The sequence below is a fragment of the Rhinolophus sinicus genome, chromosome 3 (assembly GCF_057876585.1).
Source record: "Rhinolophus sinicus isolate RSI-liver-muscle chromosome 3, RSI-T2T, whole genome shotgun sequence".
Classification (NCBI taxonomy): domain Eukaryota; kingdom Metazoa; phylum Chordata; class Mammalia; order Chiroptera; family Rhinolophidae; genus Rhinolophus; species Rhinolophus sinicus.
In genome coordinates, this window is record NC_142503.1 from 146291644 (window position 1) to 146316929 (window position 25286).

General features: G+C 42.0%; 2 protein-coding genes and 1 long non-coding RNA gene across 3 annotated transcripts in view; 1 reads left to right on the plus strand and 2 right to left on the minus strand.

Annotated features, from left to right (window-relative positions):
• GNB5 (G protein subunit beta 5) overlaps positions 1-8051 on the minus strand; it is a 34812-nt gene extending 26761 nt beyond the window's left edge. The window contains exon 1 of the mRNA XM_019747080.3: positions 7621-8051. Within this exon, the coding sequence (XP_019602639.1) occupies positions 7621-7732 (112 nt within the window). The 5' untranslated portion in view covers positions 7733-8051. The remainder of the gene's footprint in view (positions 1-7620) is intronic.
• Positions 8052-12680: 4629 nt separating this feature from the next.
• LOC148758668 (uncharacterized) lies at positions 12681-23726 on the plus strand. The gene is made up of 3 exons (XR_016020859.1): positions 12681-13223; positions 13782-13919; positions 23624-23726. It is a non-coding gene; the product is annotated as an uncharacterized LOC148758668 (long non-coding RNA).
• Positions 14296-25286, minus strand: part of MYO5C (myosin VC) — an 88390-nt gene continuing 77399 nt past the window's right edge. Inside the window, exons 37-41 of the mRNA XM_019747087.3 lie at positions 24552-24702; positions 23600-23882; positions 17573-17747; positions 16978-17058; positions 14296-15680 (exon numbers count right to left, since the gene is read on the minus strand). Coding sequence (XP_019602646.3) covers positions 15528-15680; positions 16978-17058; positions 17573-17747; positions 23600-23882; positions 24552-24702 — 843 coding nt within the window. The 3' untranslated portion in view covers positions 14296-15527. The remainder of the gene's footprint in view (positions 15681-16977; positions 17059-17572; positions 17748-23599; positions 23883-24551; positions 24703-25286) is intronic.

Consider the following 25286-nt stretch of genomic DNA (forward strand, 5'->3'; position numbering starts at 1 on the left):
AAGAGTTTATCTAGTTGGATAAGGCATCTAGAGGGATCCTTGGAAATCATCTAGAATCCTTGTTTTAGCAAAGATGAACTTTTCATCAGGATGTGGCTTCCTTTCAACTTTCAGGGAAGAGTTGTGCTATTTATTTTATAACCTGTGCACACGTGAAATTAAAATGTACAGTGTGCAGGTCAATACACAAGAATTCAAGCCACGTAAATTCATAAAGTGAAAATACGCTACAGGGTCCTTCCTGTCATTGAAAGGTCATGAAAAAAAAAAAATGTCCTGAGCGTGGACAAGCTCTAAGATCTCCCTGAAAATAAACATTGTGAAGTTACTGTAAATACCGACGACAAGATCAAAGGCAAGGGAGATGTCTTAAGGAAAATAGAAGTATTTAAAAAATTATCTTGCATCACTTTCTAAATGTTGTACCAACATACAGTCTTTTGATGGCCACTATTTGGTAGATCAAAGGAATCAAGGAGGAACAATTATCCAAAGCTAATTAAAAAAAACTTGTTCTGATTCTACCCCAAGGTAGAATGGGGTGGGATATATACAAACCCTCTACCACGTGGATGGAAGGAAAACATCTACAAGCACATTACCCCGCTTGAGGTTGTCAGAGATTTTGAATTGCCTAACACCATGTATTCGCCACACAAAGAAAGTCCTAACCTGAATTCCCTAATGAAAAGTTAGGGTTAAGCTATGGTACAGCATTTAAGACGGGATACTATGAGACATACCATGCAGTAATTTTTAAAGTGACATTAAAAAGAACTGTAAATGACACAGGGAGCTCTTCGATCCATTGTGTTAAACAGGCTCCAACTCTATACCTACTATCGTCCCAAGTGTGCATGTGTACAGATACACACACAAACAAAAATATAAGCTATGAAATACATGATAATATTAAAAGTGGCTACCTCTGGGTGGTGCGGTTATGGATGACTTGTTTTCCTCTCTATTTCTAAATTTGCTACAGAGGACATTAGTTTATTATGATATTATTCTAGAAACATTTGCATTGGCCAGCTTGTGTGCATTACGAACGCAGAGCAAAAGTGCGGGGAGAAGCAATGAAAGGCAGGTTTGCTTTTTGCTCCCTCTGGTGGCTGCAGGCCGCACGTGCAAGAGCAGCCGGAGAGGATTACTCTGCAGGGAAACGCACTTCTGCAAGCATCACGACACGCAGCGTGAATCAACACATTTGCTTCAGACGAATCCAGAAATCTGGTTTTCCTAGATGTCTCCCTAAGCCATCAAATCAGAATCGTCCAAGGCTCCAGCCATAAAGCCTGTCCAAAACAAACAAATAAACAAAATAGAGCCACTTTAAAATGGAGCTGGAGCTGTTATGCCAGAGGAACTGCCTTGTACATCTTATGTCTCAAACCTTGGGAATGTTAAAACAGGGCAAAATAACCTTTGGACTGGGGCTAAGGCAACACTGTGCCCCAAAGAACTGTTTGCAGAGATAATAAGAAAGCAGTTTTTATAACTACTGGACTAATGACAAGACTGAAAATTAAAAACATTGTTTAGTATTAACATCACTATGCTGTACTATCTGCACTAATGGAAATGCCTTCCTTCTATTGATGTAATTGTTCCCCTTCCCTTTCCCTTTCTCATAAATACCCATTGCCTTTGTCTCCTAACTGGAACATTCTCTGGGCTTCTGCCTGAATCACTGCTTCCCAAATAAGATTATTAATCTCAAATAAATGTTTGTTGCCTCACTTTGAAAGACCTTTTTATTTTTAGGTTAACAAGCCTGTGAGAATAAAACCTTCCACTAAAGCTACATTTTAGAGCAGCCAGAAAAATGAATAGCAGCCAATGATAAATCCTGTGCTTTGCCCAAATTTCATCTGGAGTTGTACTTAGAGAAATTACATAAATCTTCTGAGTTGCTTTGTTCCTAGACAATATTAGACTGTGCCCCAGAGGAGCTGGCGAGCTGGGTGAAGCAGCCCCGTGAGGCTGCCATCCACATTGGCTGAAATGAACCTGGTGTCCGTCCTGCTCTGCTGCAAGTCTGTCTTCTGAGTCATTCCTCAGATTCATTTCAAGTGAAGGACTCTTTATAGATGAATTCTCTCCTTTTTGTCTTGATCTTGACTCCCATTCCAGTACTCATTCTTTATTATAAAAGCAGTAAATGCACACATGGGTATAAAGGGAAAAGAACCTCTACTTCCCCCACTCCCTGGGGCCCTCTCTAGAGATCAGTTTCTCATGTACCCTGCCACGAACTTAATGCATACACAAGCATCTCTTGTTTAAGCTAATGAGATCATGTTATACACACTGTCCAGCATTTTGCTGTTTTTTCCCCCAAATATTGACACCTTTTCATATACATACATGGATTTACTTTTTTTTTTTTTCCTTTTTAGTACATCTCAACTTTCTGAAAGATGGCCTGGCATGGTGAGAAGGAAAGCTGTACTAGGAGTCTGAACCCTGGCACCCACTCCCCTTTGCCTCTTAGAGCAGCTTCATTACCTTAGGGAGATCTCCTCAACCTTCCCTAGATCTCAGCTGCTTTCTCATCCATAAGGACAGGGGGTGGGGTTATTGGGAGGAGAAGAACACTTTTTGTGCCTGAAGACTGAGGATGAAGCAGGTGACCCCTCTAGTTTAAAGGGTTGTGTGATAGGCCCTCCAAAGATGTCCACATCCTAAACCCTGGAACCTGTGAATATGTGACCTTATGGGGTAGAAGGGAGCTTGCAGATGTGACTAAGGATCTTGGTATGGAAAGATTATTTTGGATTCTACAGGTGAGCCCAATGGAACCACAGGATCCTTATAAAAGGGGGGATCAGGTAATGGGCTAATATCCAAAATATACAAGGAACTCATGCAACTCAACAACAAAAACAACAAACAACCCAATTGAAAAATGGGCAGACGACCTGAAGAGACATTTCTCCAAAGAGGACATACAAATGGCAAACAGACATATGAAAAAATGCTCAACATCACTAATCATCAGAGAAATGCAAATAAAAACCACAATGAGATATCACCGCACCCCAGTTAGAATGGCCACCATCAACAAGACAAATAGTAACAAGTGTTGGAGAGGCTGTGGAGAAAAAGGAACCCTCATACACTGTTGGTGGGAATGCAGACTGGTGCAGCCGTTATGGAAGGCAGTGTGGAGGTTCCTGAAAAAATTATGAATAGAATTGCCATATGACCCAGCAATCCCTCTCCTGGGTATCTACCCAAAAAATCTGAAAACATTTAGAGATAAAGACACGTGTGCTCCAATGTTCACTGCATCTTTATTTACGGTGGCCAAGACATGGAAACAACCAAAATGTCCTTCGATAGATGAATGGATAAAGAAGTTGTGGTATATATACACAATGGAATACTATTCGGCGGTAAGAAAAGATGATATAGGAACATTTGTGACAACATGGATGGATGGATCTTGAGAGGATGATGTCAAGCAAAATAAGTCAGACAGAAAAAGCAGAGAACAATACGATTTCACTGATATGTGGTATATAAACCAAAAACAACAAAAGAACAAGACAAACAAATGAGAAACAAAAACTCATAGATACAGACAATAGTTTAGTGGTTACCAGAGGGTAAGGGGGTTGGGGAGTGGGAGATGAGGGTAAGGGGGATCAAATATATGGTGATGGAAGGAGAACTGACTCTGTGTGATGAACACACAATGGGATTTATAGATGATGTAATACAGAATTGTACACCTGAAATCTATGTAATTTTACTAACAACTGTCACCCCAATAAATTTTAAAAAAGGGGGGATCGGGGTCAAAGAAGGAGACACGATGACAGAAACCAGGTTGGAGTGATGTGGGGCCACAAGCCAAGGCATGCAGATGGTCTTTAGAAGCTGAAAAGGCAAGGAATGGATTCTCCCCTAGCGCCCCAGGAGGAATGCAGCCCTGGCAGCCCATTTTAGACTTCTGACCCCCAGAACTGTAACTGAATAAATTTAGGTTACTTTAACCCACTATGTTTGTGGAAATGTGTACAATAGCAATAGGAAACTAATACAAGATTTAACCTCATGATTCCAAAATGCCTTAGACTCAAGCAAGGAAGCACTTACAAATGGCAGAAGGCAAGCTGAAGGGATAAGGAGAAACATCCAGGGCAGGAAGCTCTGGAGGAATAAGGGAAAGGCAGGGACGGGGACATGGGGCCTAGGGCTGTGGAGTTTGATGGAGGCTGGCTTCCCTTTAGGCCGCCCACATAAGCCACTTCCTGTATGTAATACTGGCTGAGGAGGGTCTGACTTGGGCATGAGGGCCCCACAGAATGGATGCCATCTGAGGGTCAAAGGGATGGGAGGTGAAGAAATGAACGTCTGGAATTGGGGAAAGTTCACTTTTCCTCCATCATGTTGTATAATTTTGTTGTGTTGATTTTTTTTTTTTTTAAGATTTTTTTACTGGGGAAGGGGAACAGGACTTTATTGGGGAACAGTGTGTACTTCCAGGACTTTTTCCAAGTCAATGTTGTTGTTCTTTCAATCATAGTTGTAGAGGGCGCAGCTCAGCTCCAGGTCCAGTTGCAGTTGTTAGTTGCAGGGGGCACAGCCCACCATCCCTTGCAGGAATCGAACAGGCAGCCTTGTGGTTGAGAGGACGCGCTCCAGCCAACTGAGCCATCAGGAAGCTCAGCGGCAGCTCAGCTCAAGGTGCTGTGTTCAATCTTTGTTGCAGGGGGCGGAGCCCACCATCCCTTGTGGGACTCGAGGAGTTGAGCTGGCAACCTTGTGGTTGAGAGCCCACTGGCCCATGTGGGACTCGAACCAGCAGCCTTCGGAGTTAGGACCACGGAGCTCCAACCACCTGAGCCACTGGGCTGACCCCGTGTTGATTTTTTTTTTAAGCCAAGAATTTGGGCAAGTCAGAGCTAACAGAAGGCTGACCAACTCTCCTGGTTTGCCCAAGACTGAGGGGTTTTCCAGGATGCAGGAATATCTGCTTTACTACTGAGTCCCAGGCAAACTGGGATAACTTGGTCACGTTAAGCTTATGATCTAAAGAGGTTTCCCCAACTGGGGTAGGGGTCACAGGGCCGCCTATAAAACAACACCAAAATGTGAACATGTATAGAAAGAGGCTGAGAGTCTGGAAGAGAGAGGAGCCGAATGATGCTAGATGATGGAGATCTCCAACGGGAGAGACTATGGTCAGAGGAGGAGCAGTTCTGAGTGCTAACAAGATCCCAGGGGGCTGTCAGAGTGAGGGGCCAGTGTGTTAGGAGGGTCACCCCTGTGAACCCTGAAGACACCAGGGCTTAGGGTCAAAAGGAAGGCTCAAGCCATGTGCTAAAGTCCTTAAGAAATGAGGGGGCCTGGCTGGGAGGTCAGAAGACAGCCCGGGGGGGAGGAGAAGAGGGAGGGCAGCCAAATGACAGGAGCCTCAGAAGAGCCACGGTTTTATATAGGAGTAGCGAGTGGTCTGGAAGCTTCCGGGGGCATAGACGGGAACATGACCACATGACTTCTGGTCTTTTCAACTAAAAAATTCTGACTTATAGGCAGGTGAGGATAGATCCTCTTACTGTGAGTCCAAAGTTGGCCGTGACCTTTGAGAGCACTGCATCCTTGGCAGGACAGGGACTCCTTGTTGAAAAAAACTGTATCTTGACTATCTCTCTGCCTTAAGGCAATTTGCAAATGCACAGAAAAGGCTGAAAAGTATCCCAGTGGGCACTACTGAGTGAGAGTTTCTGGAGAGCCCCTGTGGACCAGGCATGAAGCTGAAGTGAGGTTGGGTTGGAGTTCTGACTGCTTGCGCCGGAATCCTGATCCCACCACTTATTAACTGGGGTCTTTCCAAAAGCCCTGTCACCTCTGTGCCTCAGTTTCCTCATCTGTAAAATGGAGAAATCAGACCTACCTCAGAGGCATTAAAAGCACACTCGTTGCATCATCGTTACCATCTGCAGAGTGTAGGAATTTGCAAAGGGAAATGGGGAAGACTCTGTCCTGTGCCTCCCAATCTCCTTTTCTTGCTTCTTCCCTGATAACAGAAACCCAGCTCTGCTTGGGGATGACAATATGCTCAGCTCAGTCCTCCCTTTCCCAGCCTCCCCTTGCAGTAGCCATGTGACCTAGTTCTGGTCAATGAAGTGTAAGCAAAAACTTGTTGGGGAGAAATGAGGTTTAGGGGAAAAACTGCTTTCCTGATAAAAAGGAGAAACAGAGGTTGGTACCCACATTCCACCTTCTTTCTGCCCTGGATACAGAGGTGACGTGATGTTTGGAGCTGTGGCAGTGATATGATAATCGTGGGCAAATGCCACTGCTCTCAGGGTGGTGAAGACAGACAGAAGTGTGGGTCCCTGAAGGCAGCTGAACCAAAGCGGTGACCGCCTACCCTTGTTCTTGTTATGTATGAAAAATAACTCCCAATTTGCTTAACTACTTTATTAGGGGTTTATGGTTATTTGTAGCTGGACTTGTTTCTAAATGACATAGGGGCTTAGTGTGCTTCCTATTTAAAAAAGGTCCCTCCAAAAGCACAGCATACTCTAGAATCAGGTCACCTGCTTCTAGCTAGTGATTTTCAAAGAAAGGAATCTGGTGCTAAAGGACCTAGCATGAACCCTGTTTTTCTTTTCCAAATAGAATTTAAAGGGGGGGGTGGTACCAAATAGGAATGGCAGGAGCACCATGTAAAGGTGTGCCTGAGGGCACCAACAGGAGGCCTTGCTCAGCCAAGGGGAGCTGCCACCTTTAGAGCTGAAACGTAAGCAGGTAAGACCACTTCCCCAAGCTTGGCCCCCAGCCCAACCTCTGCTGAGGATGAACCACTGGACACAGAACAGGGGAGCTGACCCTGCCAAGAGTCATTTCACTTGGCTAGTTAATGGCTCACGCATAAAAAAAATATCAGAGAGCCTGTTCTGAATTATGGTCGTGGTCAATAATGACGTTTGTGTAAGACTGCTATTGCTCTTTGATGCTAACCACACCGCATCCATCCAAAAGCTTTTCAAACAGCCTTAAGTGAACTAAATGGTTGGATGTGGTAAGCTCCTCTGTTTCCCTTCCCCCATCCGGCTCTCCACCTCCAAGGAGAGTGGGCAGATTGGAATAACGAGCTCTAAAATCAGTGTCTGGTTCCATGTAAAAGCAAAACCGAGAAAAGACACAACAGTGATGGAGAAAGCCAAATAATTAAAAAACAAGACAGTCTATCCTAGGCCGCGCCCACAAGGGCTCGCTGTGCTGACACCTCCCTTCACCCGGCTCCGCCTGGGAATGGCAGGAATTTGATCAGTTTGCATCTAACAGGCAGGTGATGACCGTAGTAACTGATCCCCGATCCTTCCTTGGGAGGCCAGCGTCCAGGGGCTGCTACCATCAGGTGCCCGGGCCCAGAGGTGGCCCTGCAAGGCGCCGGGAGCCTGCGAGGGCCGCCCAGCTCCTGCCCCACACCGGCGCGCCTGGGTGCTCGGGCTACTCCCAGTGCCTCACCTGGAGCCGGGACGCCCGAGGCCCGCATCCCGCCCGGGCCCAGGCCCCCCGCACCCCAGATCCCGGAGCCCAGTCTCGTTTCCTCGGCCCGCCTCCCCGCGCGCAGCCCCCGCCCCGGCCCGCACTCACGCTCCACGTCGTGCAGTTTGGCCCGCTCCTCCTCCAGTTTGCCCTTGAGGCTCTCGGCCTCGCTCTTCAGCGACGCCAACGTCTCGTTCTCATGCAGCCCGTCCGTGGCCATCTTCGCGCGGGGACGCGGCAGGGAAGGAAGCCGACAGCCGGGATGCGGGTGAGCTGCGGGAGGAGGCCAGGGCGGCCACAGGCGCAGCTCCAGCCGCAGCCTCCTCCGCGCGCGGCCCCGCCCTCCGGCGCTGACGCGGGAGGCTGCGAACCCGGCTGCCGCGGCCGACCCCACCTCCCCGCCGGCGTCGCCTGCGGGCACAGCGCCCCCTCGGCGCCCCCCTGCTTGGCACACAACCACCAAGGAATAGAACTGGGATTTGAACCCAGGAACTCAGAGATCAGACTTCACCCCCCCCACCCCACCCCCATGCTGTACTGCCTCACCCAGTCCAGCTGCGCTGAAAATGTTTGTGTGTGTAAACGGTTTCTATAGCAACTTATCCGGCACAGGACCCTCACAGTAGACATCATTTTAAGACGGGCAACCACTTACATTTTTTAAAAGTGGCACTTACAATTTCTGCACATATTGAACAGTAGCTGAGCTGTTGAGATTTCTTGAAAACTGGTCTCAGAGCCCTTTGCTTGAAACATTTGTCACAGGAGCCAAATACATTAACTAGAAAGGTCTGATCACACATCTTTTACCCAAGATGAAGCTGGAAAAGAGAGAGAAAAAAGGGATGTTAAGTGTGTGAGAAAAACCAACAGAAACAGCTTTTTAAAAGCTCGTCTTCCTGTTAGCATGGTAGTTGCTCAGACCTCTACATGTAGGATAAAGTAGATGCAGTTAATTTGTAAACTTTGATTTATTACGACATGCTGGGTCAACACCAACTCATTTATTTAGTCAGCAAGAAAGCGTCAGACAATAGGTTTTCTGAACTTACAGTTAACCAGTTGTTTTGACAGCTTGCAGACAAGGACACCTGGATTTTTGCAGCTCAATGTTACCCTTGTGGGGTTTCAAAACAGAAAGCATCGTTGTAATGAACAGTATAATTGAAAAAAACAAACAAAAACTCCTCCCATCAGGGTGAACTTTTGGAGTAAAGACAAGAGTCAGAAAATGGTGGAACCTGACCCCAACCAATGCCATGAGGCTGACTAAATGTGTTGGTTCCCTGACAGGAATGCAGCATCCCATTTACTGGTAACCATTTGACAGCCACAGACCCAGGGTCCCTGCCTAACACCCAGAAGTTGACAGGCCCAGGCCACTGAAGGGAGGGTAACCTGGAGAAAGCAAAACCATCTTGTGGCTGAAGGTGCTGTCTCTGGCTGGCCGGATCCTGGCCTCACTGTTTAGGCAAGTTACTCAAACTCTGAATCTTCGTTTGCTAATCTAGCAAGTGAGGATCTTAAAAATCTACCTCATAGGGTTGTCAGGGGATTTCTAAGAGACAGTGCATGAAGCACTTGGCTCAAGGCCGGAATATAGTGAGTGCTCCAGAGAAGTTATGCTGCCCTGTGAGTGGCTGTAATAGCAGTAATAGCAGCGGCAGCGGCAGCGGCAGCAGCAGCAGAGGCGGCAGGAAGGAGGGGAGGGTGGAGCAGGAGACACGGAAAGAGCCGAGAGGAGCCGATGGCCACAGTTCAGGCAAGAAGCGAGGAAGGCCTGAACTAAAGCATTGCTGTGGGATGGATGTGGACCACACTTAGGAAGGAGAAAGAGCTGGACTCAGAGGCATGTGGAGACGAGGGAGATGTCTATGATAGCTCCTAGGTTTCTGTTTGGGAGGCTGAGGGGTCAGGTGCCGTTGTTGGAGATGGAAGATGAGGAGGTGAAGGTGGAAGGGAGTGGCCATCGTAGCTGTGCCAATTCAATAGGTGTTTTGAAGAGTGGGCCACGTCAAGGTTTAAAGAAATGACTTCCTGAGTATAAAGATATTTGGGGGCACTGATCTGTATATTTCAACAGAGCCCCATTTTCAAGGGTGTATTTGTAAGGCACGTATTTGTAAGGCAGGATGTATTTGTAAGGCAGATATTCCCGCTGAGGGGAATATCTGTCATGCAGAGATCACAATGGGGCTGCAGGGAGAATGTGAAGATCATGAATTGGGTGAATTCCTACAGCAAAGGGGCAGCTGGCACAGTTCTTGGGAACGCTAGGTAACAAAGGAATAGAGGACAGTCCCTTGCGGGTGAGAGCGCAGAAGGGATCTAGCTAGTGATCAGCTCTGACCTCTCACAACCACCCTGAGAGGGAGGCAGGACATCTGTGTGACAGCTAAGGAAACGCTGTCCAAGGGATTCAATGAGTTCAAGGTCAACGGTGGAGCCTGACTCTGTATGCAGTGGGACTCCACAACCCCTACTGTGGAGCCAGCACCACCAAGCTGCTCTGCTTTGTCACAACTGAGTTCAAGAACACAAAAGAGCTGGTCCTCTAGAGCCTAGCCCATGGTAGAGGTCCAGGAATGTTGCCCCCCACTGCCCGAGCCTGCCAAGGCAGCCAGTCCCAAGGTTGTGCTGAAGACTCCAAGTAATAGCATTAGGAAGGTGAACCATGGGTTTTCAGCAAGGGAGCACATCATTTAAGTGGATTATTCCAGCATTTGTGCTTCTAGAAGTAGGTCAGAGACAGACTGTACAGCAGGAAAATCAGCCAGGTTAAGAGATTATTATCACGTTGTGGGGAAGAGGAAATGAGCTCTGGACAGAGTAGCCGCTGCAGGAATAGAAGGCGAGGGGAACTGAGGGAACCAGTGGGGAAGGAACAGAAGGATGGCTGGGAGTTGTGGGAGATCAAGAGAAAGAGAAGCTGAAAAGATTGCTAATATTCCAAATCTGGATAGCGACAATGTTTTCATTCCCAGACTGAATTAAAATTTTTTTTTCAAATTATAAGAGCTATACATGTTTTCATTATAAATGATTGGAAACAGAAAGACACAAAGAAGGAAAATTAATCACCCACATGCCCTATACTAGCAAATAATTGACCTCTGTTGTGTTTTCTTCTCACATCTTTATAGGCGTATATGTATATACTTTTTAAAAAATTGGAATTATATGCTATATACAATTTTGAACTTTAGTATTTTGCTTAACAGTGTTTTCATCTTCACATGTCATTGCATGTTCTTGGAAAACACCAGTTTTTAATGGAGACCACAAGTTTTGAGTCATATCAACCTTGAATCATGTCACATTTTAGATCTGGTTGTTTACACATGGGCAAGCTACAAACCAAATTTGAAAGATTGTAGCATTTTAAAACCATAAATGTTATGGTCATTGTAAAGTCTGCAAAAATGAAAAAGGTGAAAGGAAGAAAAGAATCACCTACAGTCCCTGCCCACGAGACTCCTTTTCACATTTTGGCATATGCAAGATTTTTAGGACCATGGCAGTTACACTGTTCATGTCTACTCTTATATCTTTGTATCCAGATATTTTCCATTTAGTATTTATATCATGAGCAAAATTTCATTTTAGACAATTCTATTGTACTTATTGTCAATAATCCTCTTTATGACGAGGGACCTTTTTACAGAGCAAATACTTCAATAAGCGTTTTGACAAGAAAAAGATAAAAATGCCTCAGTTTAATAAGTTTTTACATGAAGCTGCTCTGTAGAAGACGCTCATAGAACTTCTCAAACCTTCTGCTTACCCTACACCAAACACAAAATTTATTTGACATGTTTCACCTAAATATATGGTTTAAAAATTACCAAAAAACCCACCACCCCATATTTATTTTTAAAAGAGTCAATGCCAAAGATAGAAAGTCAAAAGGGAAAAGTCCCCGTTACCTGTTCCGCATCTACTCTCCTTATTTAGTTTGGTTCATATGCTTCCATATTTTCTGACACCATAGATACAGTTTTGTTAATTATATAATTGGGGCTGTTAGTGACTTGTTTTTTTCTCCTACCTTATTCTGTTAGCACTTATAGAGCTGTTTTTTTTTCTTTTGGTCATAACTTTAATATTATTCTATACTATGGAGTATCACAATTTATTAAACAAATCTCCTATTTTTCGATATATAGAGTATCTCCAGTTTATACTTTTAAAATAATGTTTCATTGACCCAATTAAAAATGAGCAAAAGAACTTTGCTGGTGGGAATGTAAAACGGTGCAGCCGCTGAGGAAAACAGTTTGGCAGTAAACAAAGTTGTTACCATATGACCCAGCAAATCCACTTGGGTATATCTAGGCATATACCCAAGATAAAACTTATACACAAATGTTTGTAGCAGTATTTAAGCCAAAATGTGGAAACAATTTAAATGTCCATCAACTGATGAATGGATAAACAAAATGTGTTATACTCATACAGTAGAATGTTATTTGGCAATAAAAAAAGAATGAAATTCTTATTACAATACGTTGTTACAGCATATGTATACGTATATGTTACAATATGGATGAACCCTGAAAACATTATATTAAGTGAAATAAGCTAGACACAAAAGGCTACAAGTTATGTTTCCATTTATATGAAATGTCCAGGATAGGCAGATCCACACAGAGAGAAAGTAGATTAGAAGGGGGGATGGGTGTGGGGTTGGGAACACTGCTTAATGGGTATGGAGTTTCTTTTTTGGGGTGATGGAAATGCTCTGGAAGTAGATCATTCACATCCTTGTGAATATACTAAAAAACTCTGAAATGTAAGCTTTAAAATGGTGAGTTTTATGTTATGTGTATTATATCTCAATAAAAATTATTTTTAAATGGGTAAAAGACTTATTGAGACACTTCACAAATACAGATATTCTTGTAGTCAATAAACATAAAAAGGTGCTCAACATCATTAGTCATCAAAGAAAAGCAAATTAAAATCACACTGTGGTATCACTACTTACCCACCGTATACCTAAAATGGAAAAGGCTAACAATCTGAAGTGTGGGCGAGGATGTGAAGAACTGGACCTCCTTCCTTGCTGGAGGGGTATAAATTGGTAAAAAACAAACAAACAAAAAACAAAAACAAAACAAAAAACGAATGTCATAGCAGCTTTATTCATAATAGCTCTAAACTGGAAAAACCCAAATGTTTACCAATAGTAGACTAGATAAATAAATTGTGATATGTTCGTACAACAAAAAAGAATAAACTACTGATACACATGACAGTGTGGCTTTATCTCCCAAACTTATTATGACTATATAATATTTACATCAAAAACCTCTTTCAAGTCCGTAAACTACACTTGGAGGCTTATGTTGACATGTAAAGTGTTACCCGCATCAATTTTTAAAACTGATTAAATGATTTTAAAGATGCTTAACTTATTCCCTAATGCCAATACTAAACATATTTTAAAATCAAAACACCTTCTTATTTCAAAAGAAATGCATGTAAATTGTAGAAAAATTAGAACAGATTAACAACCACCACTATCCCTCACCTGTGCTCCCACCACAAAGACCACTGCTAACACCTTGGTATGTACACATCTGAACACTGATCTGGGCATTTCAGAAAGCCTGAGTATTAACTTAATGTTAACACATCCATACCTTCCACAGACTCAACACTTGGAACTGATCAGCAGAAAGGCGAGAAGTTAGAGCTGCAGCTGGAAGGTGATGCTGGGAAAGGGACTGATTGCATCCTGTCTAATCTCCTTATCTGGGCATTATAGCTGGGCTGCTTCATCCCTGTCCCCCTGCAGCTCCGTGTTCACTGCTGGGGCACTCACTGCGATTTGCATCACTTACCCTTGAACCTTCTGCCCATCTGTGCTGCCAGGTGCCCTCAGAACCCCTGTGGGCCAGTTTCTTGAGCTTAGTTCTCTGCCTCAGTGGGAGGCAGAGTTCACAGGTTTGCCTGTGAATCCACACCCTGCTCCACCGAGCAATCCTGACCGTTCTATCCACCTGTGACTGGATGTTATGGGCGCCTCCCACCTCCTCACTGTCCTCATCTCACCTGCACCGCTTTAATGTTGGCCCCCCGACCCCCTTCAGGTTTGTAGCACTGATCAACACTATGGGGTGAGCGAACCCCCACTACCCCTTCTCCATACATATGTTTCTTAGCTTCTGCAGGTCCCCTTGTCTTGTCCCCAAACAAGATCCACTGCTTCCCAGTGCTGACCAACACCTCCCTCCCCCCCCCACCAAACCCTGCCCCCTCAATAGGACCCAGCTCCTGCCTTTCTCTCTACCTCGCCAATATCCATCAAGATGAAGGCAGGGATGAGTAAGATGTGGACCTGCTCTCCAGGATCTCACAGGCCAGTGGGGGAAATGGGGAACATGACTGATTTCCAGCCCAGGGTAAGTGCTGGCCAGGTAAGCTCGCGCAGGGCGAGAACCTGGAGCAATGGGAGCCGAAAAGTAAGGGTGATGGGCTCCTCAGGGCACAGGGAAAGTCTGGAAGGAGCACGGAGAAGGTCACGGTGCAGATCAGAAACCCAGCCGACTCTCTGAAAGTAGCCTCTTATTCTGGCAGCCTAGAAGCCCCACGGAGACACCGCCTGAGCTGGGACTTAGGGCATATTTACTCCTCCCTAAAAATTCTTATATATGTTTTAAGAGATATAATGACTCTATAAAGATTCCAGCATCTGTAAGTATGACCCATAGAGAAAGGCATAAACTTGTGCACTTAAGAAAAATATAATCTCCCAGCAATTAAAAGAATCTGACCCAATTCATATGGGAATTCATTTTATTGATTAAACTATTACAAGTTCTACTTTTCATTTCTTCATATACAGTGTATTTAAATGAACTACATTAAATCATTTATCATGTGAAAAGACATTATTACATACTACAAGGGTGATCATATATTATTTTTGCTGCTAAGATAAATGTCTGTGTTACAGAAGCACACCGATTGCCTGTGACTTTCAGAAACAGAATTGCCAGTTGGGATTCACGGGGTGCTGCAGAGGGTGCTTGGCCCGCCGCCAGGCGAGGAGGCTTATTAAGTGACGTTTTACGCTCTGAAAGGGAGGAATGGAGGGCGTGGAGGACAAAGAATAGTCAGTTCCCATAAAACTTGGGAAACGGTGACTTCTCAAAAGGAGGCACCTGATACAATTCTTCAAGTACTTTTATGAGAAAAATATAAAACATATTTGAATGCTGATAACAGAGAAAATCATTTAGGTTGCTTTTTTAAGTTTTGTTTTTTAAAAAGTTATCATATGAAAAATAGTAATGAAAAACGATGGCAAATATGTCGGCAGACAAGATTTAAAGAAATGTTCTTTCAGAGCAGATGATAGATGTAGCAATTAAGCTTTAACATTATATTCATTTTAAATATATATATATATACATAAAAATACTTCATATGGTTCTTTTCAAATTAAATATTCTCTTAAAAATTACAGGGGTCTGAGATAATAAATACTTCTTTATGCAGGAGCATTTTTAGTAAAAAGAGTCGGTAAACTCAGCCCACACTAAGGCACGGGGTGAGAGGCCTTTTGGTACGCCATCACGGCCAAATGGAATTATTTCCTGGAAGACTCGCCCCGGGACCCCACTGTGGCTTCATAAATGTACCTGGACTTTACATGAACCTTAGAAAACTTGGGAGACAGTGTCCCCCTGGATCTTATGCCCTCTGAGTGGTGCCCTGTACAAGACAGATCTAGACCAAGAGGCACCAGGAAGAAAACATGAGCCTTCCAGGAATTCTAGTAAAAGCCAGCTGAGATTCCAAGGGGACAGCGTGGGTGTGTTAAGTTTTACAAAACAACAGCGGCCACACCCTCACAGTGAGTGACAGAAGATGTGGCCCATCTGGGAGAATTCTTATTTTCTTCTTTAAATCACATCCTAGAGCATTTCCAATCCCAGTGAATAAACCACATCCCCATACTTGAACTTCATTTAGCTTTAGAGGTAAAAGTATTCTTTCTTCTTCTGCTATAATCTGTTGAGAAAGCCTAGCTTGAAACTGCTGGGGATCTCGATCATTTCCAGAGCATGGGGAGAGGGGGTAAAAGGAAACGTGACTTGAAAGAGATATTTGGTATCCAACATCAGCTGTGATGAGTCCTCTCGACTGTTTAGGAGCGCCTAAAATTAGAACCAGAGGAAACATGAATAAGGAAACCAGAGCATTCAGCTTGATGGCTACCTGGAAATCAAAAGTAAGGAAACACCATTCTATCTCCAGTGAAACACCCCTTTCAAAATCATGTGAGATAACACACAAAAGAGCTTTTAAATAGCACAATTCCAACGTGAAATAGTCTATCCAGGACTTTCAGATCAGCTCTCATGAATACTTCCTGTTCTGTTTCTCTTCATAAATTAATTTCCCACAGGATGGAGTGACTGTAAATCGATGTTTTCTCTTCTTATCTATTCTCATGGCATAATTCTAAGCCCAAACCTGAGTAGATCTCAAGTATTGATTTTTTATCACACTCGTCTTTGTTTTTAGTTCAGTGGTTTGGAAACTTTTTGATCTCAAGACTCCTTTATACTTTTAAAAATTATGGAGGATTCCAAAGAGCCTTTGTGTGCATGGGTCTAACTATTGATATTTATCATATTAGTTAATTATGTATCATATTAGTAATTAAAACAATAATTTAAAATATTTAATTCACTAAAACAACAAGAATGAAACCAACACATAGTCACCTATTTTTTTTTTTTGGAAAAATAACTATATTTTTGAAAAACAATTAGTGAGAAATGGTATTGTCTTATATTTTTGTAAATCTTTTTTTTTTTTTAATTTTTATTGGGGACTATTGGAGAATGGTGTGTTTCTCCAGGGCCAAGTTGTTGTCCTTCAATCTAGTTGTGGAGGGCGCAGCTCAGCTCCAAGTCCAGTTGCCATTTTCAATCTTAGTTGCAGGGGGCGCAGCCCACCATCCCATGTGGGAATTGAATAGGCAACCTTGTTGTTGAGAGCTCGCGCTGCCCCTTGTTGAACTGGCTGCCCCTTGTAAATCTTTTTAACATTTGACAATATGACAGGTGGGATCTCATATCTACTTCTGTATTCCATATATTGTGATACGTTATTTTTGTTGAAGTATAGGAAGAAAAGTTGGCCTCACACAGATGTGTAATTGGAAACTACACATTCAAGTGCTCACGTGCACAGCACTCAGACTGACAAGAAACAAGACCTGCTGAAGGAACAGACTCTGAGTCACGGCTCTGGTGTTTTCATTCCCTTTCCACAGGGCTAAAATTGGTTCTGAAAACTGGGGAATCTGATGGAAAATTCCTGCTGCTTTTGCTGGGAGCCCTTTGTATGCATGATTGGTAAATGGACTTTAATCTTGGACTTCTATAATGTTAATTAAATATCAACTTAACTATAAATTAAAAGCCACATTCTTAAGGATCTCACCTGTACTTTGCGAACAAAGGATGGAGTCACTCTTTTCTCAAAGTCATCTATAGGTGTGTATAAATTAAGGATCTTTATGATCTGCAAACAGTACAGAAGATGATGTTAGACCATGAAAAAAGATGATTCTGTCCATGAAATAATGCCTCTGGTGGTTTGGCAACTGTTGGGAACCATGGCTAATTCTTTTATACTGTAATTTGCCTCTAGGAACTATGGGTTATTTTTTTTTTTTCAAGAAAAGAAAACAAGGTGAGAGGAGCATAGAAGGGAGCAAAGACAAACCACATAATTAGGTGACAGTAAGACAATTCCCCACTTCTAGTCTCCTTCCCTCCATTCACCCCCTTCCCCCACCCTTAGCATATCTGTGAGTGTAGTAGGCAGAGAATGTGTCATATGCACTTTTGTGTTTTTAAGGTCTAGAGTTAGTATTTAATAAATGCTTACTAGAGAAGAGGGTGGGCTATGGGAGATATTATGCTCCCCAAAAAGCAGAGACTCAGTTGCATACCCCTGGCTATGCCAGGAAAGGTGACAACAATTACATGACCTGTCAATGCAGATCAGGGAGACATTGAGCAAGCCTGGTCACCTGCACAGCAGACAGTGAGGTACAGCGTTCATAGATCTCCTTGGCATCGCTGTCTGTGGTCTTCTTAACCTGAAGCAACCAGGCTGCCTGGGAGAGAGGCTCCAAAGTTTCCTTGGCCAAGCTGTTCTGCAAATTCTTATCTTTAAGCCATTCTTCTAAGTAGCTGATGTTGCACCTGGAGTAGAAGCCAGAGGAGTAGAGAACAGTGGATGGTTCCATACATGTTTGGGGAGGGTACCGAATGCCCCAGTGTGTCCTGAGGGGGTTCACTGAGAGCCTCAGGACCACAGTCCAGCAGTTTTGTTTGTAATGTGAGGAGGACCAGATGATCAGCTCTCACGATTCATGCTTCTAAGGATCATGATGGTCTATGATGAGGGGCTGTACCAGGATAAACTTTGGGGAGAATCTGAGCAGAGCACAGTGCAATAATTTATAAAGTAGAATAATCTATTAAAATACTCTTAATAGAATTGAAAATCTGTTAAAGGAAAAAAATCATAGTAATATTTGAAGACTTACAATGGTATAAAAAAAATTGTTTGATTTCCTAAATTGGCAGAAAGTTTTCAATTGGCAGAAGGCTGTCTTTTAGTCTAGTGGGGTTTTGATTCTTGTTTCTGTCACTAATTATCATAAGTTTATGAGTTAAGAGACATGGGTTTTAGTATTATCAATCCACTGTGTGAGCTTTGAAATTTACTCAACCTCTCTGGGAAAATGAGAGTGCTGAGAACACTCACACATTGCTAGTAGGAATGAAAAATGGCATAGCTGCTAAGGAGAATAGTTTGGCAGCTCCTCAAAATGGTAAATATAAAACTACCATATGACCCAGCAATTCAACTTCTAGATATGTACTCAAGAGAACTGAAAACATGTCCATGCAACAAATTGTACACAGATGTTCATAGCATTTCACTTAGCTAAAAATTGAAAACAACACAAATGTCTACCAACTGATGACTAAAGAAATTGTGGTCTATCCATACAATGGGGTGTTATTCAGCAATAAATAGAAATGAGGTAGTGACACCTGCTCCCACGGGGAGGAACCGTGAAAGCATTACGCTAAGTGAAATAAGCCAGTCACAAAAGACAACATATTTTATGATTGCACTTATTTAAATAATGTCCAGAATAGGCAAATCTATAGAGAAATAAAATATATTCGTGGTTGCTTAGGCTCAGGATAAGGGGACTGGGATGTGGGACGTGGGTAGGGGATAAGAGTGGCTGCTAATGGCTATAAGGCTTTTTTGGAGTGATGAAAATGTAAAATTACATTATGGTGATGGCTGCACACTCTGTAAATATACCAAAAACCATTGAAGTATACACTTTAAACAGGTGAACTTCATGGCATGTAAATTATATATCAATGAAGCTGTTTTTAAAAATTGAGTGTTGAATTATGTGATCTCAAAGGTCAAGTCCAGCTCTGACCTTCTAGATTAGCAATTCCCCATGGGAATTCAAGTAGTTCAGGCCATCTCAAAGAGGCAAAACCGACTCCTAGAAACATCATAATCAAACTGCAGAAAACTAATGACAAAGAAAAAAATCTTGTAAGCAATCAGAGAAAAACTATGCATTACTTGTAGGGTAAACAATAATTCAAATGACTGTGCATTTCTCATCAGAAACCATGGAAGCCAGAAAAAAGTGAAACATTTTTAAAGTGATGAAAAAAAAGGACTATCAGTCTGCAAAAATATACTTCAGGAATGAAGGTAAAATGAAGACATTTTCAGATGAAAGAAAACTAAGAGAATTTATTGCCAGTGAACCTGCTTTAAAAAGACTACTAAAAGAATTTCCTCAAGCAGAAGGAAATGATATCAAAATGAGATTTGGGGGAAAAACTGAGACTTTAAACTCAGAAGAAGGAATAATATAAATGGTAAATATCTGGGTAAATATAATAGACTATTCTTCTTCTATTGAGTTGTTTAAAATATGTTGGATAGTTTAAAAGAAAAATTACAACACTTTCTGACAGACTTTTTGATGTATGTAGATATAATACATAAAACAACTACAACATAAAATGAAGAGTGGTGAAGGAGCCTATGTGATGGTAAGGTTTCTACATTCTGCTTGATGTGGTAAGATGGATTCTAAACAGACTGAGAAAGTATATATGTATATTGTAATTCCTAGGGCAACCACTAAAAAAGATACAAAGAGATATAGTAAAAACACAATAGGCAAACTAGAAAGGGGTACAAAATATGTTCAAAGAACCCAGAAAGGTGTCAGAAAAAAGTATCAGAGAAATAAAAACCAGAAGGAACAACAAAAAAAGGCCAAATGGTAGACTTACACCTAACTATATCAATAATTACATTACATTAAAATGGTCTAAACATCCCAATGAAGAAGCATAGATGGTCAGATTAGATTGAAAAAAGACCCAAATATATGCTGCCTACAAGAAACTCACTTCAAATCTGATATAGGCAGGTTAAAAGTAAAAGGATGAAAAAAAAAAAAAAAAAAAACAGTATGAAAATACTAATCAAAAGAAAATGTAGACTTTAAGAAAAAGTAGACTTCAGAGAAGAAAAAATTACTAGACAGGAGTAAAGAAGGACCTTACATAATGATAGGAGTGTCAATTCTACAAAAAGACACAACAGTTCTCAATGTGTATGTACCTAACAATAGAACTTTAAAATACATGAAGCAAAAACTGACAGATAGAAAAGAAGAAATTGACAGATCCATAATTATAATTGAAAACTTCTCCACTCCTCTCAATAAAACTAAAAGAGAAAATCAGCAAGGATACATACAAGAAGTGAAAAACACTATCAACAAGTGAAAAACACTATCAACAAACAACAGAGTCTCACTGACATGTATAGAACGTTCCACCCAACAACTGCAGAATATACATTCTTTTCCATTGCATGTGGGAACATTGACAAAAACAAACCATATTGTGGATGATAAAAGCAAATCTTAGCAAATTTAAAAAGAATCAAAATCATACAAAGTTTATTATTATTTTAATGTAAAAATATTTAGAAGTTTTTGTGTTAAAAATAAACCTGGAAAAGTCTCAGGCAACACCATTTTACCTTCTGTTTCTAAGAGTTTGAACAAGTGTGTTCTTTGGCTATAATAGAATTAAACTGAAAATCAATAACAGAAAGGTAATAAGAAAGTCTCTAAACACTTGGAAATTAAACAACATAATTCTAAATAATCCACGGGTCAAAGAGTAAGAGTCAGGGGAAACTGGAAAATATTTTGAAATGAACAGAAATGAAAATATAACATAACAAAATTTGTGGGATATAGTAAAAGTAGTGCTTAGAGAGAAATTTATAACATTAAATGCTTATGTTAGAAAAGAAAGGTCTCAAAGTCAATAATCAAAACTTCTACTTTAGGAACTAGAGGGAAAAGGAGCAAAATAAATCCAAAGTAAGCAGAAGGAATGAAATAATAAAGACGATAACAGAAATCAGTTAAATTTTAAAAAGAAAATATTTAATGAAATCAAACACTGGTTCTTTGAAAAGATCAGTAAAGTTAATTAAACTTTAGCAAGACTGACCAAGGAAAATAATGAAGACACAGATTACCCATATAGGACCTTAAGAGGGGATATTGCTACAGATTCTGCAGAAATCCAAAGAAATATAGGGAAATATTATGAACGGCTCTACACACATAAACTCAATAACTTAGATGAAGTGGACCAGTGCCTTGAAAACCAAAAACTACCCAAAGTTATCTAAGATGAAATATATAACCTGAATAGTCCTACAACTATTAAAGGAATTGAATCATACTTTAAAGCGTTCTGATAAAGAAAAGAAAAAAGAATCTATAGTGGCTGCTACAGCTGAGGGACTAAAGCATGCATTCCTCACTCTGGCATTCTACTCTCTCTTTCTAACCAATCTTTCTAGGTTCTCTCATCACTGCTGGTGCTCCTTTCAGACCCTGCCATCACATTTTCACTGAAGCCTGTGCTCATTCCTCTAATTTATGGCCAGCTGAAATCCTATCTGTCCTTCAAGACCCAATTCAGTGCCTTTGGTCTTCTCCCCAGATTCTCTCAGGCCAGCAAGCAATGTGTGTGTTCAGGCCTCGTTATTCTGGTTCATAACAGAACTGTCTCCATGAACCCTACCTAGGCTATTCTCAAAGATCATGGGGCAAAACAGCCACAATGAAATGTGCTGTAAAAATGCAACTGTGGAGATTGTGAGACAAAGTTCCATATGATATAGTATTTTTATAATTCATGAGTAGGAACAAAGAAGAATTGGGTACTAGGAAAATCTAAAGATCACCCCAGGAACTGGTCTGTCTCACCATACCCAATGAGACCAGAAAGCTGGGGATGTTTTTTTGCTTTTTGTCCCAACAGCTGGAAAGCCCAGAGCCAGTTTTCAAGCTACTCTGTTACTGTTTAAAGTTTTCTTTTCTTTGGTCTTGATTTTCTACTTGTGTTCATGTTTTCTTATTCTGTTTTCCTTGTAAAGCCACCACAAGTCCTGGTGGGCCTTGCTTAGGCAGGAGCTGAAGGGATATCTGAATGAATGAACATCTCTAAAATGCATGTGCTAGCTCAGAGCAGAGCAATGCACTGTAATGGCACTACTTCTCTGATGGCCACTTTCAATTGGTGAAACGAAGAAGTGCTGAGCACCTGAGGGAACAGGTCCTACTTATCCTCAAGGCAGTTGTCACTCATGTCCCGTGTTCACTCATCTTGGGGGACCTACTGATGGAATGAGATCTGTGCCGCAAAGGCTCTGGTGGCACATTAAGGATTATGGCTTTACTTTAAATAGGGTTGACACCTACCTCAGAGAGCTACAGGCCATCTGCTCGGAGTCTGTGAAATAAAACAGAACTCTTTCCTTTCTCAATGAAGAGAAAAAGGTCCACAGAGACCAGTCTTTCTGAATTCCCCCTCCTATCTGGAAACCACACCTGGTGTCATGGGAAGTGGCCAGTCTGGTTTGTGGAAATGTCCAACTCCATGTTTCACGCATGCCCAAAAGATACAATGGATGCCTCATGTTTAATTCTTTGCTTAACATACATCCTTTGTCACTGTCCCTTACATCATTGCCATCATCACCACCCCAGGTTCTCATATCACATACGGGTATCAAATTCCTGTACATGTTATAAAAGTCTTAAATATCTACCCACATATTATGTGTTTTCCAATCACATGACAGCATTCCAATGACAGCTCAGGGCCCGTGCTTCCTCAATAAGAGATAAAGAGAAGTTGACACACTTCCCAGCTAGAGCCCATGACTTCAGGATGAATTCCGAATGCCTCACTTAGCCTGGCATTCTAGACTGTCCCACTCTGGATCCAACCTGCCACTCTACTTCAGCGCTTCTGCTCCCTAAACAAACCTCTGATTCATCTGGACACAGCTCACTGCTGCTGCCTGAAGAGGGTCCTCAGTCAGTTCCAACACTACGTCTTTGCTCACCTCATTTCCCTGCCTGGATTGTGCTTCTCCCTTTTGAAAAACCACTCAATCCACAGCTCTCAGGCTTCTTTAACTGTTCTGTCCATCATAATATCTCTCTTCTGAAGCACTTCCCGCACCACTTGTTCCTGACTTCATCATAGTAGCCTCGCATTATTTGGTTATTTTGAGCTTCTCAAGGGCAGGGATCAAATCGCCCTTTCCTTTGTTTCCTGTGTCCTCTCCCAGGCTGTGCTATTCGCAGAGGTGGTGGTCAGTAAGTACTGGCTGAGTGTATGATAATCACAGAGGGCCAGAAGTTAAAATCTACAATTACTAGCTCCTAGTGGAAGCCTGAGTGTCAAGTTAGGGCGGTGGAAGGTGATGGGAGGAGGGGCCGGGCAACAGGGCAGACACCTCCAAGGTTCTGAGAGTTATCTCGTACACACACACCCCAGGCCAGCATTGCAGCTCTGGGGGCGGGAGGGATGGGAATGTGTGGCTGCAGATTGTATGAGTATTCCTTCCGGCCAGCCTCTCTGGAGTAAGCAGTGGTTTATGGTTTTACCTGATCTGCATCCCTTTTCTGCAGGAGCACATGTCCTTGCGCAGGAAGAGGCTGTTCAGGGTGACGGCTCCAATCAAGAAGAAGAGCTGCTTCACAGCCTGCCTCACGAGCTCTGGGTCCAGGCCACTCTGGCACATGGTGCTGTAGAAATAGCTCAGCTGCTGCAGGACTGAGGTCATTGTGTAGGCGTCGGTGTCATCTATGCTGGATGACCGCTTCCGGAAGCCTGTGGGCTTCAGGCCGGAAATGCCCTGCAGACTCTCATACTCCAGCATGCCTGGCACTACAAAGAACAATGGAAGCTTTTCTCATACACACAGTGGGGACAACCACAGGGCGTTTCTCACTGCTCTTATGTGTCTGTTTCAAGAGGTGGGACATTTTCTACTACAAGAGTTAGTAGTGGATGTAAGCTGTGACAGAGAAAGCAAGAGAATAAAGGACCAGGGAGCACCAGGCTGTAAGGGGCGGATGGGGATGGCTGGCTGTTTACAACAGGGCAGCATTCCTTTCTCTAGGCTTGGAGCACCTCCTCTTTCAACATCACAGGAAAGAGGACATGTTAGCATGATCACTTGTGGTCTAGAACCGTTTAAAGCCTAAAATATTTAAATTTCAGAAAATTGGAGAAGGTACATAAGAATTTGAGAGGGACTTTAGGATTTCAAAAATACTTGACTAAGACCCAAGATTAGCCATGTAAGTAGCAGCAATTCTCCCAAGTTTTTCCCTTCAGGATGAATCACCCTTGCAGAAAGAAAACTATGAACCATGTACTTTTATATATGTAATCCTTTCAAGCAACCAAAGAATTAAAAACTGGACATATACACAAATAAATTTTCTTGGTTTTAAAATTATATTCTTTGTAACCCCACATTCCATACACCTGATGTATTTTTTAAGGTTTCAATGTTACTATAAATATTTTTTTTGTCAATTCTTTTCTTACCTATTATTGGTTGAATGCTATTTTCCATTACGGTGATGAACTGATGATATATTCGTATAGCCACATCACTAAGAATCTGTCTGTATTCTGACAGGTCAAAATTGTTCAAGCAATTCTTATTCTGGTGTGGACTGTTATGCTTCATGAATTCCTGAAAGTAATTTTGAGCATATAAATATGAAAATAATATAGACATGTAGGAAATTAAAATACTACCTTTACTAATATTATAATCAGCTTCTACTATAACTCCTATATTTTAAAACATAATGTCTGATTTACATCAAATGAGCTCTTGATGTCTGAGGTAGCATTTATTTTCTATCAGTTACTGTCACTGTACTGCCTTCTCCCCCACAAATATGCGCCCCCAGTGCCTATAGACTATAGTGGAAAATAATTTCCATGGAACCTCAGAGAAAAAAACTGCAAAGCACCCAAGGAAGAAAACTGCAGTAAGAGGTCAGTAGAGCCAATAAATAAGATTCATAACTTTATAATTATAGAGTATAGACCTATCTGAAATATTTTAAAATGTGTTATGGACTGAATGTTTGTGTCTCCCCCTGTTCCCCAATTCATGTTAAAGCCTCTACCTCCCGTGTGGCTATATTAGGAGATACGGTTTCTAAGAAAGTAAGTAAGGTCACACGAGGTCATAAGGGTGGGGCCCTCATCTGTTAGGATTAGTGTCCTTATAATAAGAGACACTAAAGAGCTCAATCTTTCTCCACC